Source organism: Aulonocara stuartgranti (assembly GCF_965226115.1).
Source record: "Aulonocara stuartgranti genome assembly, chromosome: 5".
In the NCBI taxonomy this organism is placed as follows: domain Eukaryota; kingdom Metazoa; phylum Chordata; class Actinopteri; order Cichliformes; family Cichlidae; genus Aulonocara; species Aulonocara stuartgranti.
The window spans coordinates 23,748,156-23,763,690 of record NC_138943.1 but is presented as its reverse complement, the minus strand read 5'-3'; the positions used below and the strand labels follow the sequence as shown (position 1 = coordinate 23,763,690).

The 15,535-nt window shown below is 42.3% G+C and overlaps 2 protein-coding genes across 8 annotated transcripts; one reads left to right on the top strand and one right to left on the bottom strand.

Annotated features, from left to right (window-relative positions):
* The first annotated feature begins 12 nt into the window (after window positions 1-12).
* Window positions 13-8,275, top strand: nab2 (NGFI-A binding protein 2 (EGR1 binding protein 2)). 5 transcript variants are annotated; one of them, XM_082532941.1, is made up of 8 exons: window positions 13-145; window positions 1,287-1,391; window positions 1,620-2,579; window positions 2,724-2,857; window positions 3,628-3,679; window positions 3,762-3,876; window positions 4,038-4,235; window positions 6,688-8,275. In XM_082532941.1, the coding sequence occupies exons 3-8, from the start codon at window positions 1,668-1,670 to the stop codon at window positions 6,783-6,785; spliced, it is 1,509 nt and encodes a 502-aa protein (XP_082389067.1). In that variant the 5' UTR covers window positions 13-145; window positions 1,287-1,391; window positions 1,620-1,667; the 3' UTR covers window positions 6,786-8,275. The 5 variants fall into 5 exon arrangements, with proteins under 5 accessions (XP_082389067.1, XP_082389065.1, XP_082389064.1 ...); XM_082532939.1 differs by having other exon boundaries at window positions 13-1,027; window positions 1,657-2,579; XM_082532938.1 differs by having other exon boundaries at window positions 13-1,027.
* Window positions 8,276-10,237: 1,962 nt separating this feature from the next.
* Window positions 10,238-14,501, bottom strand: LOC309706630 (uncharacterized protein). 3 transcript variants are annotated; one of them, XM_082533335.1, is made up of 5 exons: window positions 14,380-14,501; window positions 13,626-13,717; window positions 12,461-12,627; window positions 12,010-12,251; window positions 10,238-11,921 (listed from the first exon to the last, which is right to left on the bottom strand). In XM_082533335.1, the coding sequence occupies exons 3-5, from the start codon at window positions 12,570-12,572 to the stop codon at window positions 11,745-11,747; spliced, it is 531 nt and encodes a 176-aa protein (XP_082389461.1). In that variant the 5' UTR covers window positions 12,573-12,627; window positions 13,626-13,717; window positions 14,380-14,501; the 3' UTR covers window positions 10,238-11,744. The 3 variants fall into 3 exon arrangements, with proteins under 3 accessions (XP_082389461.1, XP_082389459.1, XP_082389460.1); XM_082533333.1 differs by having other exon boundaries at window positions 12,010-12,377; window positions 14,380-14,499; XM_082533334.1 differs by lacking the exon at window positions 14,380-14,501 and having other exon boundaries at window positions 12,010-12,377; window positions 13,626-13,910.
* Between the last annotated feature and the right edge of the window lie 1,034 nt (window positions 14,502-15,535).

The following is a 15,535-nucleotide window of genomic DNA, read 5'->3' as shown; positions in this document are numbered from 1 at the left end:
CTCCCTCTTCGCGGTTTGCGCGCGGTTAAAACACAACAGCGGGACTCTGCTGCCATCTAATGTTTCGGGAAAAGCTGACCGTAAGCGGCTAACTTTAGAAATTCGGGCTAAGAAACCCAGCAACCCCACGCCGAGGTGTTTTTACGTGAGTTTTTAGTTCATAGTAGCCTGCTAATCAAATTCGGGGGGAAATGGATAACACATTTTCCTTAATACTAAGATTTGTTAGAAGCCCACGCTTAATGACCACGATGCTTCGGTCTGGCTTATTTTTTCAGACTCCATCTTTTGCTCACACTAAAAGGGTAATTGGGTTGTTATTTGTAACATATGAATAAATCCCTTATTTCTAAAGTGCGTGGTGTAGATGTACCTAAAGGCCACTTAAAACTGGAAATGGATAGGCACGCAATACATATCTTACAGGCCATCACTGTACAATAGAACAATCACATAAAATGTGGCAAAAAAAGGATTGGAGATGCTGGTGTTGGACTTTGAACTTCTTTGGAGATACTGTTAGTGAATTTAAAGCCACGGTTTGGTGACTTGGTCCTTTACTCTTTCAAACAAAACAAAACAAAATGCAATTCTAGCATTTAAAAACTGCTGGAGCTTCACCCACTCTACCACCTCCTACATAAAATGGGGGGAAATAACAGAACTGGTCTTCAGTAAAAATCCACATCTGTCACGTCAGTTTATTATCTATAGAGGTTTGCATAGTGTATAGCTGGCTGCTTGTTTTGGGAGTCTCTGACATAGTAAAACGGTGGGAACCCCCTAAAGCTTCTGCATAAAGGACTAATCTTGAAGACGCAGAGGGTTAATTTCAAGCCCCCACCACCACCACCCACATCTCCAATTTGAAAGCCGCCTCTCTACCGGGAGAGGAAGGCTCTTTTTCGGTCAGATGGCGTGCTGCAGTCCGCCCCCGTCATTCTCCAGCCCACACAGACAGCAAAAAGGCAGCCAGCAACCAATACGGTGCGCCGGAGGAGGATTTCTGCCAGTGATTTCAGACGAGGTAAGATACGCAAAGGGGATTTACTACGCCAATCTGCGCCGAGGAAGCTGTCGGCAATAGGTAAGACGGTAAGAAACGAATGGGATAATAACTGCGTCGTCTTCGGGTGCTCGCCTCTTAACATCTGGATAGTAAACAATTACCTCCAGTCGATGGCTTTATTTGAAATGGAGCCAAAAAACGAGTGTTTTCACTTTAGTGCAGTCTGAATGCGGTTCTGTCTGCGATCAGGAGATTTTAGTTTTATTTCTTTTGTCAGTATTGCTCTGGCAGATCCGACCCGTGACATCGGTGGCTGGAGCGACACCCTTGCTAAATCACGCCGGTTTCCTCTTTACACATCTGTAAACCTGACCTAAAGAAGGTAAGAAAAAAGCGATTTATGTGTATTCAAAGATTAAGTCATGAAACATATAATGAGTAGATAGGAGCTTATTCTGCCCCAAGGGATGCTTAAACTTGCTTTTAACTGTTTATCAGTTTTTATTATTTGACTATATTTGTATTTTGTATTCTGTATATACTAGGTGTGGTCCAGATGCCAAAGTCTTTATCTAAATAATTAACTTGTACAGGATTTCTCCATCTGCAGGTTCATGTCTTTCCTTTCTCCTGCCTAAACTTTCCAGTGCTGTGTGCCATGTCTCTGCCACGCACACTTGGTGAGTTGCAGCTGTATCGGGTCCTCCAGAGGGCCAACCTGCTGGCCTACTATGAAACCTTTATCCAGCAGGGTGGTGACGATGTCCAGCAGCTCTGCGAGGCAGCGGAGGAGGAGTTCCTGGAGATCATGGCACTAGTTGGCATGGCCACCAAGCCACTGCATGTGCGTAGGCTGCAAAAGGCCCTCCGAGACTGGGCGGCGAACCCTGCCCTTTTCAGCCAGCCTGTTGCTAATGTTCCTCTTGGGGGCATCCCGCTCTTTAAAGTTGATGGCACTGGCACAAGTGGATCAGCTGGCGGGCCCAGAAAGTCTGTGAGTAATGGGCAGCCAGGATCCCCCTGTGAGAGAGAGGATCGGATGTGTCTTACACCAATGCACAGCGGGAGTCCAAGAAGCCCCTGTTCCCAGGCCTCTCCACAGCCCCCAGACACACACTACAGGGAAAAACTTTCTCCTATGGATCCACACTGGCTCAGCCCAGAGCATGATGGGAACTGCACTTTGGGTTCTGCACCTGGAACAGAAGAGGAGCCATCCAGCCCACCTCTACTGTCAACATGTCCTCCCGGTCCTTCCACATCTCCGAGCCCCTCTGCATCTTTCACCCCGGCAGCTCCGTCTGCCTGGCCCGGAGGACAGCTGGATGGAGAGACAGCGAGGGCCGTGGTGGAGACTGTGGAGAGGCTCCTCACGACCCTGCCTAGGTCAGATCCTGCAGAGGTGAAGACTTTGCTGAGGATGAATAAGAAGATGGCAAAGACTGTGGGACACATCTTCAGAATGGGGTCCCAGGACGTGAACAAGGAAGAGGAGATCCGGAAATACAGTCTTATTTATGGGCGCTTTGACTCCAAGAGGAGGGAAGGCAAGCAACTCACACATCATGAGGTAAAAGCATCAAATCGAAGAAGATTTTAATGCATCGCAACACATTTTATACCTGATTAAAGCTGCACTTCATACCAGAGTGCAGCTTTAATCAGATGTCAATCAGTGTCCATCCCTTCTTCACTCAGTGTTTTTCCTTCTCAGCTGATCATCAATGAAGCTGCAGCCCAGTTCTGCATGCGTGACAATGCCCTTTTGCTGAGACGGGTGGAGCTCTTTTCTCTGGCTCGGCAGGTGGCGAGAAAATGTGCCTACACCTCCACACTAAAGCATGCAAGGTAAGAAGATGCCTGCAGAGAAGAGCAAAACACCTCACGCCTGCTGTGTTTTAATGGAGCTTGTGTACCAAGAAAGAAAAAGAACTGTTACAGAATCAGGAGTGTAGCTTGAAAGATCCATAAAGACCAGATCATTCGCAGCAGTGAATACAATGGTTATTTCAGACAGGAGACAGGAGCATCATGTGAAAAAACTTGAATGAAATGATTTTATAGTTTGTGTTTAGCATGTTCAACAGGTGATTTATGTGAGTCATCAACCAACCAGTGGATTCATTTTCAGAGTGAACCTAGTTCACGTCTCAGTGGGAATCAAACTCCGACCTCTGTACTGTTAGTTAAATGAGCCAACTTTTGAGCCGTTGCAAGAGTACACAAATACTACTTGTGTTTGTTAACCTGCACAGAACATTTACATACGTTTCTCGTGCGGGGCAAACAGAATGAGTCAGTGTACACAAACCATAACTAAACAGGAGTAGTTTTGTAATTATATTTCAGTTTTTCAGCATCATAATTTATTATACTCGATTGTTGATGATTGAAAAATAGATACCAAGTTCACAGTCTGCTCATCTAACAATAGACACCTTTTACTTACACATAAAAATAATTTTTTTTTACTTATTCACAGTGAAAAAAATCCTTTGTCTTGATTTTGCAGTGATCATTTATTAGCTTTCTCTGTGGGTAGAACCCTCACCTCTGTGAGGGGTGAAACCATGTGCTTTTCACACTCATTTGCCGCCACTGTGTCCCCCCCACTGCAGGACGAACCCGGACGAGAGCAGCCTTTTGCCCCAGAAGAGAGCGAGGCTCGAGGTGAGTGTCGGGTGCACTGGCAGTCATCTGAAGTGGTTCATCAGCACCGAACTGACAGTGTTGCTTGTGTGATGTATCTTAGGGAGTCGTGCCCGAGAGTGTGTCATCACTCCTCGGAGTGGAGGGATCCGAGAGTTTGACTCAGAGGGCAGATGACGACAGCTTATCTGCAGAAAGCCTGGACAGTGTATCACATGGTAAAAAACAGAAGAATCAGACTGATGTTAGCAAAATAAATTGTAAAGTAATAAAACCTGTTTGTTTTGCGGGGTTTTTGCACTGATCTGTCAAAGTGTTTTTGTTTTTATAAAAACTCTTTAAAGGCAGCAATAAAACCCAGATCTGTCTGTTCTGGTAGACATGGGCTCCCAGTGCAACCAGTCTCCATCTCCCCGTCCTCACACTGAAACCTCCAACCCCGCCAGCTGGAGTCGCCACCTCATACAGCAAACGCTCATGGACGAAGGGCTGAGACTGGCTCGCATGGTGTCACATGACCGGGCGGGAAAGATCAGCCTAGGTTCAGACGGAGCTCACGCCACAGGTGACAATTCAAGTAATGACCTACAAGTATTATGTATTTGAAACTGCACAGAGAATAAAGGAAATTTTGTGATATTTGCCCAGTTTTGTACCAGTTAAAGAGGAGATTGACATTTTGAGTGACACATTTATTTACTTTCTTCCTTTTTTTTTTTAAAATTAATCCACTCTCATGTGGCGAGCAGGAAGGTATGGGTGCCAGTTAGCACATTCACCAATTAATTTGTTTTTGTCCTGTTTGCTCATTTATATTCATCACAGAGAGGTGAGAGAGGCATCTACATGTTCCTCTAAGTATAAACCAAAACATTAAATTAAAAAATAAATAAAATGCCAAACTCCTGCTTGATCTTGTGAGTACACAGACAATAAAATAAAAAACAGAAGATGATGGTGGTGGTGGGGTTGAATTGAAAATGACAGACAGAGACTCCGTAACCTCTCCTAACAATGAATATTTTAAAGCTCTACAGTTTGAACTCTAGTGAGTCACAATCTCTCCGAGGTGCCTCCCACCATGCGCATCTGAACTTCAGCAGACTGTAAATTAGAGAGGATAGAAGTTAGAAGGGGAAACAGAAGGAGGTGGAGAGCGATATATAGAGAGGAAAAGAGTCGGAGGGGGGAAGCTGGTTGGGGGGGCTGCTACACTGTTATAGCACTTCTTTAATACCCTGTTAGTGAAGCGTTTTTTCTGATGCATCACAGTTTCTCGCAGAAAAAGAAAAGAAGGAGGGAAAAAAAGTGATCTGGGCAAGTTAGTCATTCTGGGCTGTGATAGCCAGCTGAAGAGATGAGGCGAGGAGAAGGAAGCCAGTAAAGACATGAGGGGGCGGGGAGGGGGGGAGGGGAGGGGGGGGGGGGATAGGAAGTACTCTGTGGGCGGCAGAATCGGACCCCCCCCCCCCGACTCTCAGCAGCTGCTGACGTCAGAGTGTGTTAGGTGCGTGGGCTGAAGGGCGGGATGGATGGGGCGTGGGGGCGAAAGAGTGGGAGGTAATTGGAGGGGCGTTGCATTGACTCACCAAGCGACAGTGTACAAAAATAAAAACCTGTGGGCAGGGAAATGGCACAGTCTTTTTTATACATCTTCTCCCTCTACCAAAAGGACTGCGGAAACAAAAAAAAAATGACATATGTTTCATCTCTGGCACAGATCTCACTCACTTTGTCGTTTTTCTCTCTCTCTCCCTGTCGCTCGCTCACTCGTCCAAGTTTCCTTCTTGTGTTTCGCTCATTAATCAGAACTTTCTCTCACTTCCCCTCAACGTCACTGGCTCCTTTCTGCTTTCTTATCTTTTGCTGTCGTCTTATCTAGTCAGGATATGGGTTCACATACTCCATTACATGTATATAATTTATTTTTAAATCCTCACGATGATACAATGTTTTACTGATGGTGTGATTTTTTTCTCTCTCTCATATTAAAAATAATGCTGTTTATGTCTTATGCAGACATGCACACACACTCCGAGGAGCAAGTAAATGAAATAGATTTACGAGTGTGTTTATGTCGTCGGCTCGCTACAAAAACACGGTGATCATCGGCCTCTTCTGTTTTTATTTCTTCATGTCTTTTCTGTCTTGCTCACTTGATTTGCTGACTTCATCGCTGCTTTATTACCAGCCAAAAAATAATAATTCAGCTCAGTCTATCTCTGTCTGTGCAACTCTGGAGACATTTTGTTATTGAGCTGCTCGGTCATACAAACCGTGATGACTTCACTCCATGTGGGAGAACTTCTTGGTGAATTCCCCAAACGGCTTTTTAAACGCCCTTAATCACTAGTTGAATCTTGATTGCTGTGCAGTCCTAACTCATACTCATCCGTGTGACGTCTGCCTGTCTTTTGTTAAAGTGATGTGCTGTTGATTCTAACCGAGCCTCAACCTTTACGTCAATCAGGAAAATTCAGGCAATCTGAATAAATCTAATCCTCCAAAAACCAACTGTTTTGGATTGGAGTTGTTTTTAACGCTCTGTGCTTTTTATGTACTTGCTGATCAGCAAGGGCATTAAAACTGGGAAAACATCCCTGATCCGTCACGGTGTGAACCTGTAGGAGTATCATGTGGAGTCAAGAGCTGTGACTTAAGCAGCAGGTTTGTTTGGATCCAGTGGGTTTCCCCCATGAATCATGTGTTTTTCCCATGAATGCTCAGTTAGATTGGAATCTGTGGAGTATGGCTATCAGACCAGCACCTCTGAGTTTTTTCTATAGTAATTCCTGATCCCTTTTTACAGCGTGTTGGGTTCGGGGTGTCACACTTGGTCTGCATCACTGTTTAGTCAGTCGGTGCTTGTCAAAGTAGCATCTACATGAATGCTTAGACACAAAAGTTTTCCAGCAGATCACCAGATTGTATTGACGTGATCACTGGTATTCACTTCACCTGTCAGAGGTTATTTAATGTTGGGGCTGACTGGTGTACTTTCCTCTCTTCAAATTTGCATCTCTCCACAGACCATGACATTAAAGTGGAGAGGCAGAGCTCGATAGCAACGTGCAGGAGCAGTAGCCCTTGTGTCACCAAAGATGACTCCAACCACCGAGGGAAATGAAACCTTCAGGAGCTTATCAGGGAACTCAAACGTTGCCCTGCCACTGAGCTCCAATCAGAGACTTGTAAACAGGCCACGTTTACTTCACTGACATCTGATGGAGAGGAAGACGCTTACTGACTTCAAGCCAGTACAGGAAATGTGAGAAATTACCAGCAACTGATATTATAAATCTGCAGTGACTTCTGAATCCTGAGGTTGTGAATGAAGTTGAAAATGTTTTTGATTTTATATTCAGTGAATACACAGGGAAGAGACTCCTTTTGTTGTTTTATTTTTTAACACATGGACAAAATGTCCCACAGATTTGAGCTGATATAAGAAAAAAAATGCTCAAAAAAAGAACTGAATTACTTTGTTGTGATCATTGCTGTGTGTTGGATGTGCCACCTGCTTGAGACAAAACGGGCTCACCACAGCAGGGGGCACTGCAACTTTGGAAACTAATCCTCCAGTTCCTCCGCACTGAGCGACTCGTTGTAGTTGTGTTTAGCAGAGGTACTTAATAACACTTGCAGGAAGTTAGAGCATAAAAGCAGTAGGATTAACCCCCCCTGAAGCTCCTCACTCTCAGGAAACAGACGGATGTTCTGGTGTTAAAGACAGAATATTTTTAAGAGAGACTTTGGGGGAACATGTTTTCATCCAGATTGCATGCAGGCAAACCCAGCTATGAGGACGAGATGCCTTTTGTCTTTTGCTGCATCAGCTTACATCCCATCAGATTTAAAAAACAAACAAAAAATAAAAACACACCTCGCTCACAACTTTCTCTTGCACACATGGTTGAAGTGATGATGGTGCAACATTTCGTCCTCTTTCGTTATGTGAAAGTGTACACAGAGCACTGTTTCTAAGCTGCGTGGCATGAAACAGGAGCAGTGTAGACTGTGAAATCAGCTTTCAGGGTTGGTTACAGCGTCTCGCTCGAGGTTCCTTCAGCGGGGGGAAGAATTCGGCTTTGAGCTCAGCTACTCCTCTCTGTCATCTGCAGTTTAATCTCGTGCACTAAAGGCACCATTGTATAGCCTTTGAAAAACCTACATTCAAAACTAAGTTGTAAGATTTATAATTTTTTTTATGGATTGGATTTTTTTTGTAGGTGTACTGGAAACACACTATGGCAGTTTGTCTTTGGGATGATATTTTTTGTAGTCATAGATTAACGAGGTGAACCGTATGTCAGTTCTTCTGTGATCTGAGGCACATACCTAATCTCACATTAGGAGAATTAAAACACAGGCAGGAATTTACGGAGAGAAATCTACTGGAGCTTGAGCATCTCGTACAAGCGAAATCAACCTCTGGGCCCCACACAGGGTGTTAAAATGTGTAACAGGCTTATGATTTTGTATTCTAATCTCAGAGTAGAGGGAGGCCGCTGTGCATCATTACACCTGCTCGTCTCTTCAGCATTAGTAACCTCCTCAGTTCATTGTTGCAAACAGATTATTTATTTTGTTAGATCTCAATAAATGTTATTTTACTGATTAAGGCTACAGTGTGTTGCATCGTTTTCCACAAAGACTCAGTTGTTTCTTGGCAGCTCTTGTTTGAGCAAGAGGCTGCGGGAGCTGCGTCACAAAGCCAGCAACACCTCTGCTGTCGTCTTGTTAGCTGCACTGACGCTCCGCATCAAGCCTCGATGCCGGCATGACTCACCTGTGCCAGTGATGTCAACACTGCTCCTCCACGCGGCTGTTTTTCACCAGAGACCACACAGACACAAGAATCAGACCACCTGGAGGGATCAGCTTCGCTATTTTCAATTATTTTGAGGTTCATTGCTGTAACAAAAATCAAAAGAATTTGCAGTTTTAATATGTTGAACTGAGCTTTACTGTGCAGGGACTCATTCAGTTGGTTATCCAGACTGAAATATACTCACCTGTCAGTTTATTAGGTGCACCTTGCTAATAGACATGAGAGCATCGCACAGTTACTGCAAACCCCCCACCCATGAATAGAAGCTCCTGCTCCACCACATCCCAAAGGTGCTCTACCAGATTGACATCTGGTCACAGTGGAGGTCATTTGAGTACAGGGAACTCATTGCCATTCTCAAGAAACTATTTTGAGATGATCCGAGCCTTGTGACATGGCATGTTTCTCTTTATGAAGCAGAAATCAGACAATGGGTGCACTGTGGTCATAAAGGTGTGGAAATGGTTAGCAACAGTACTCAGGTAGACTTATTAAATTAATCTGAATGCTGCAGCGGAATTGGAGACCTGGCCACATTTTTCCCATCTTCTTTTGGTGTCTTTGTATGAATTGTAGCTTCAGTTTCCTGTTCTTAGCTAGCAGGAAGAGCACCTGCTCCTGTGTGCTGCTGCTTTACTCTATGAAGGTTTGATGTGTTGCACATTCAGAGATGCTCTTCTGCATACTTTGGTTTGCAGTAAGTGGTTGTTTGAGTTACTGTTGTCTTCCTGACAGCTCAAAGCAGTTTTTCTATTCTTCTCTGACATCCACAAGGCATTTCAACCAGAGAAATGCTGCTCAATGGATATTTTCTCTTTTGCAAACGATTTTCTGTTGACCCTAGGTCATGGTTATGGAGGGAAATCCCAGCAGATCAGCACAGGCCAACCTATCTGGGACTAAAAACCATTCCTCATTTAAAGTTTAGACCATGTCTACATTCATAAATGCTGCTGTATGATTGGATGATTATATATTTCTATTAACCAGCTGTTTATCAGATGTACCTAATGAAGTGGCCAGTGAATCCATGTCTACACAGTAATGAAATTGACCTCAAGACATCCATGTTCCTCATAGGATGAATTGCCTCCATCTGATCAAATGATCTGTTTATCCAGCACTTATGTTCATGACATTCCCATCAGCCACAGCTGCTCTGTGGTTTACTGCTAAATAGCAAATATTATCATGGTAACACACTCAGAGGATGAACATGGCTTGGATTACACTGAGCATGCTAGAGTGCTGACATTCAAAGCACAGCTACAGTCTTGTTATTGAATTACAATCCCTCTACCATTTGGACCACTTCTAAAGTAGTAAATAGTGATTTTTTATGTTAAAAAAAATGCATTTAGCTTTTTAAAAGATAGCAATTACATCCAAGTTAGTGTGTGATTATGAGAGACAGTCAATGTGGCAACAGATGAAGGGAGCTGCATCATCAATCAGCTGTCAGCACCATTAATTAGGGAGTTAAATCTTTAGGCTATTCTTAGATCTGTCTTTTTTCCTCTGTTACTCGGCTTAGCAACAGACAGCTGATCCGATTAAAGGCATAAAATAATTGCAGATTGTCTGTTAAAAGTTAAAAGACTTCACATTATCAGCATTCACATTTTTTGCGACGTGATGATTAGTAGAATAGCTCTGATGAGCCATTTCTGCATATCATGTTTATTTGGCAACATCACAAAGTTCCAAATAAACATGTGGTTCCAAAGAATAACCAAGAAAACTTCATATCAATCATCAGTACCTTTTTTATTAATGGATATCATTTACACATCCAGGCTTAAAAAGATTGTTTAAAATAGTGGCATATTTTTAGGAATAAGAATTAAGAAAAAATAATACATTTCCATCCAGAACGGATGTATGTAAAATTAGCATCACATAACCAGCAGACAATAAACCATCAGCTGGTTAGTCACCCATCTAAACAGGTTTGCTTTAGATTAGAAGAGGATGACACCATGTGGAGAGTTACTTGCTTTTTTTCTAGCCGTTACTTGAGATCATGAACAACACAGGGTTTTATTTTCCATACGTGCCTTCATCAGCAATGCAAAAATTAAATAACCAACAAAAGTAGATAAACATGAATTTGTGAACCCATGATTTTATTATTTTATATATTTTATATATTTATTATTTTATTTATTGGTAAAGGTTAGCTTTTAGGACTGGGAGAAACCTTAATTGAAAATGGGCTATTCTATCTTTTTTCTGGGTCCTATTCCCCTGAACACTTAGATTTATTTAGAATAAAATCCAGTGGATTCTTTTATTTGGCAAAAGTTTGTGTTTTCTAGCTGCATTAAAACATCACAGAATACAAGAAGACCAGCTGCCTTAAATTGACTTTGACGCTACATAGCCTAAAGAAAAGACGCTACTGGTGTCTTGTCAGAAACACAGAGAGCTTAGGTGTAATGTACCCATGATTAATAGCGAGTGATAAAGTCTATGGACTTTACAGACTGCTTCTACTGAATGCTCTGAACAGATAAATAGAGATTATATAGAAGATTTTGAGAAAATGTTGCCACGTTGCTTGATTTAAGACTTCGGTAAACACTTGCCTCACATTATGTTCGTTTCATGATTTATGGTCTCATTTAGAGTAAAACAGACAGTGAAGTTTGTGTAAGTCGGTATCATTGGTGTGCACTGTCCTCAGTTTTTCAGTAAGACCCACCTGGGGGATCCCAGATGGTGACAGCCAAAATGCTCAATGAGGCTTCAACAGTCCACAGACTGAATGGGTGAGTGAGTGACGTCATGGTGGTTTTATTATAGTAGGTTCCAGGAAGAGGCTGATAAAAATCAAAACGCAAACCCGATATAAATTTGACTGATCTCCCCCTCAGGGTCAGTTCTTGGGCATCTTCAGACAGCTTCCATCACAGCTGCTTTTTAAAAAAGTCACTCTGTGGACCACCAACATCATGCGTACTGCAGTTTAACCAGGGCAAATTTGCTCATTTAAATCAGATGAAGTTATGTATTTAATATGCCCATTCCCAGAACTTTGTGATCATTTAAGCTCTAAAGTCTATTTCTGCCTTTCATTTTAGACGAAAGAGACCGAAAAGCTGTATCAGCATCTGCACAGTTCATTCAGAGACAAAAAGCTAAACTGCAGGTTTCAATCCTGGGATCAGACTGATTGGTTTATGCATGCACCATCAAAGACTATCATATTAACACATACTGTCAGTCATACGTCAAGAGGAAACTTCATTTAATCTAGGTGACGTGAGTGTTCAGATGTCGTAGGAACTCTCCTCTTGTAGTTGTGTGTCCAGGGAAAACTGCCTGGCAAAACTCACAAATATGAGACTGCAGAGCCACGTCCGACAACATCGCCCCACCAGATCCACCTTGGAAGTCATTAATCAGGGTGCAGCAGTCCATCACAGGCATCTAACAGAACCACAGAGAAGATGTATGTGAAGAGCGCAGTAAATCAGAGTCACAGTGTAAATATCTACAGTCGTGGCTCGTCTTTTACCCTGATTGTGCGTAGAGTTCTGTCTCCAGCAGGATGATTTTGCTTTGAATTTCTGGATTCATTGTAAGAGGCTCCATGGCACGCCAAGGAGTCCAGTGGTAGCAACAATGGGAATTTGTTCTCCGCCTTAACACTTTCCTTTCTTTGAGAGGGCACATCAACGCAGAGCTTGGTCATATCATCAGCAAGGAGATCGGGGAAGCTCTTTGTATTTCTTGAATGGTAATCAGCGCCACACTGTGCTGCAGGGATTTGTGTCACGGATGTTAATGTTTGAGGTTTCTCAAGGAGATATGTAGGGATTTCATGGGTAAACTGAACAGGAACGGACATCACATTACTTAATTCTCCATTAGGAATAGATGCACCTGCACAAAAATAGTTGTTTAAGGTTTGAAGCATTACGACTGAGAAGCTGTTTTAGAGCATTAGTGTTTTTTCATATGCAGACCTTGCTGTTTCTGCAGGGCTGTTGTGAGTTGCTGCAGCAGAGCTGCCTGTTTCAGACAAAGTGACCTCAGGCGAAGAAACTGCTGGTAGAGCTCATTGTAAGCTTCCTCCATCTCACCAGCTCCAGGAAGTGCATGTAGTGAATTGCACAGAAGGGTTAAGTCTGAGCTGTAATGGACATGTATACAAATCTTAAATAGGCTGTTGAGAAGAGATGCAAACTACAGAAATAAACATGTGAGTTTCACATCACAGTGCTTTGAGTAAAAGTACTCTAATCTAAGGCTGATGCAAAGCAGGAAAACCTGCTATGATAATAAAGTTGGGGTAGGATGATCACCGTGATTTACAATGTTATGATAGGATGATTGCTAATTAGCACTCAAGACAAAATAAAGCTGAAGCTAATGGGAATGACATGAATCATACATATGAAGGATTGAAAACTTATGTGGAAAAAAAATGCAGCAGCTCTAATTCACTAGATAATTTTGCTCTGACCTGTCAACCTCTAAAGAAGTTATAACGTTTGATAAAAATGACACTCCAACAAAAAGAAGAAACGAGCATGCGACAGACGAGATTAGTCCGGTTACAGGTCAGGTGTCATCTGCTAACAAAAAGATGAGAGCTGAGGTCGAGGTCACTGACATTTGAACTCGTCCGAGATTTTTAGTAGACGATTTCAAAATCCTAGGTGACTTCCTTCTTGAGTTTTCACATTCACGAGATTTTCCGAAAACTTGACCTCTGACCTTGAGGTTGAGGTCACTGAGATTTGAACTCGTCCAAAATTTTTTGTAGATGCATCTACGGTATCAAGTTCAAATGTCGCCTTGTTCTCAAGTTATCATATTCAAAAACTTGGGTGTCCATGCCACCAATACCCTATCAGCCTTTTATGGCTGAGGGGTTAAAAAAAGGTCTGGGAGGAAACTCTATGCTATATATTTTTATGTTAATTTGCTGAACACTGAAGTAATGTCTTGACTTGTTTCACTTTTTTAAACCCAGCATGCAAAATACAGGAAAGAAAGAGACACAACAGTAAAGGTAACTTCTTAATTCTGATCTTTTCTGAACCTTGATATCTGGAAGTGTACAATGTGATATAATTCCTAATAGAGTTATACTGCATTTACAACTTATTATATTGGTTTGCTTACCCCTCTGCAGTCTCTCTTCTAGCAATTCAGGAGTTGTTATGTAAAGCTACATCCAGATTTTCCTCGGCAGTTTTCCATGTGATACAGGCCCCCTGTTTCATGTTCAAAGAATCAGACACTGTCTCACCATTTACATCAATCCTCAAAGCCCATTTACTAAGCACAGATGACGCAGCACCACAGGTATGATAAGAGTCTAATGTATATTATGCTCAGCAAGTCTAACAACATATAGATTGCCTGAGAACTGCTAAACATAAGGAAGTAACTGTTAAAAAAAAAGGAGGAAGTGAAACCTCCTGGGTATATAAGGAACTTCAACATTTTAGTGTTACATGAGTGGCTGTAAAGTAGTTTTAAATAAAGACTGAGGAAAGAGGAAAGAGACAAGCTGCATTTTGTGCATAAAGAAGCACGAGAACAGCTTTGCTATCAGCTGATTGTTTGGCTGGCTCTGAAAAAGAAAAACCTGTCTGATCAATTCCTTCTTGAGCACTGAGAACATAACCGGCCTGGAGCAAAACTGAGAAAATAAAACAAAAGGGTTTTCTTTTTTACATTTTCCAATAGGTCCCTGAGAAGTCGGTTTTTCAGGTATGTTTATAAACAACTTCTGCACTGGATGAATTATAATTGTGTAACTTGATTATAGAAACTAAATACATGCAAGTCTAAATCTAATTCCGCTTTAACCCCCGATAATCGCAAATCACGTAACGATAGTTTATGAATTACATTTGAAATTGAACCTTACTTGCACATAAAGCGATCGGCCATTCCAGACAGGAAGTTCACACACAAATGTTGATGTCAGGAGAAGTAGGCAAGATCCGCATTTCTCTCTCTCTCTCTCTCTCTCTCTCTCTCTCTCTCTCTGCGCAATGACGTCACTGCACTCACCTGCGCAAATCGCCCGTGAACCTTCCACTACAACCTGACGCGTCCAACCAGGTTGCCTTCAAAATAAAAGACATGGAAACGCTCTGGACGGCTTTTATTTTGAAATACTCCTAAAGTTTGTGTTATCAAAAAAAAAACATTTACTGTACAAGTTTGCACAACACGAAACAATGAACCATCGGGGAAAATTTTAATTATTACTCGTCGACAGTTATGTAATAGCAAACTATCATTTTGACTTGATGTTGGTACTAGATTAAGTCCAGGGGGTCAACAAGGTCATTACACCATCTCCTCCTGGATATTGTTCATTCTTGTGCAAGCCGTTGTTGTAACTCACCTAACACAAATGTCAGTCTGAACAACAATAAAGCTACTTTCAGCTGCTTCCTTATTCACAAGAGGTCACCACAGCCGGTAGCTCTGCATATTTGATTTAGTTCATTTTTGATGCCCTTCCTGATACAACCCCAAAGGCATAGTTTTTTTTTCAGTCTGAATCACAATAATACAAAATTTAAAAAAAATTGTCCAGCTGATAAGAGCTGCATCATTACTGTTCAGGACCAGCATTACGCTGAGAGCTCTGTAATAGCTTTGTCATGTCTCTGTTTCTCCAGGTCTATTCTGAACGTGTGTGTTTGGCATTTGAGATGTTCAGCCATCTGTTGAATGTGGCTGATATCAATTTAAAAATAGATCCACATTAAGACAGCAGAGTCCTGGAAGCAGACTACCTTCCTTACTGCCCATCCAGTTATGAGGAGCGGCAAGAGCTTGCCCTTAGAGTCAGCTCCTGACAGCCGACTTTACGGTCAGCAGCTTGTGCTCTTAGAGAGGTGCCAACTAACTCAGACTTCAGACTTCTTATGTAACCCTGCGTGAGGGCCAAGGGACTCGCATCGCTATGAGAATCATGTCTTTGTCATGTCACTTCGGCTCCAGGAAGATTTTGTTGCCCTTTTTTAGCTTTTATTTTGCATTTGCCCAGCTTATCTAGTGTTTGCTGT

Bases quoted from the DNA above. Each gene is read 5' to 3' on its own strand.
- LOC309706630 (XM_082533333.1), bottom strand. From the start codon at position 12,572: ATGGAGGAAGCTTACAATGAGCTCTACCAGCAGTTTCTTCGCCTGAGG. The intron at 12,378-12,460 runs GTCTGCATATGA...ATTTTTGTGCAG, and splicing joins AGCCCTGCAGAAACAGCAAG to GTGCATCTATTCCTAATGGA. The intron at 11,922-12,009 runs GTAAAAGACGAG...TGGTTCTGTTAG, and splicing joins GAACTCTACGCACAATCAGG to ATGCCTGTGATGGACTGCTG.
- nab2 (XM_082532941.1), top strand. From the start codon at position 1,668: ATGTCTCTGCCACGCACACTTGGTGAGTTGCAGCTGTATCGGGTCCTC. The intron at 3,680-3,761 runs GTGAGTGTCGGG...GATGTATCTTAG, and splicing joins AGAAGAGAGCGAGGCTCGAG to GGAGTCGTGCCCGAGAGTGT. The intron at 4,236-6,687 runs GTAATGACCTAC...ATCTCTCCACAG, and splicing joins CGCCACAGGTGACAATTCAA to ACCATGACATTAAAGTGGAG.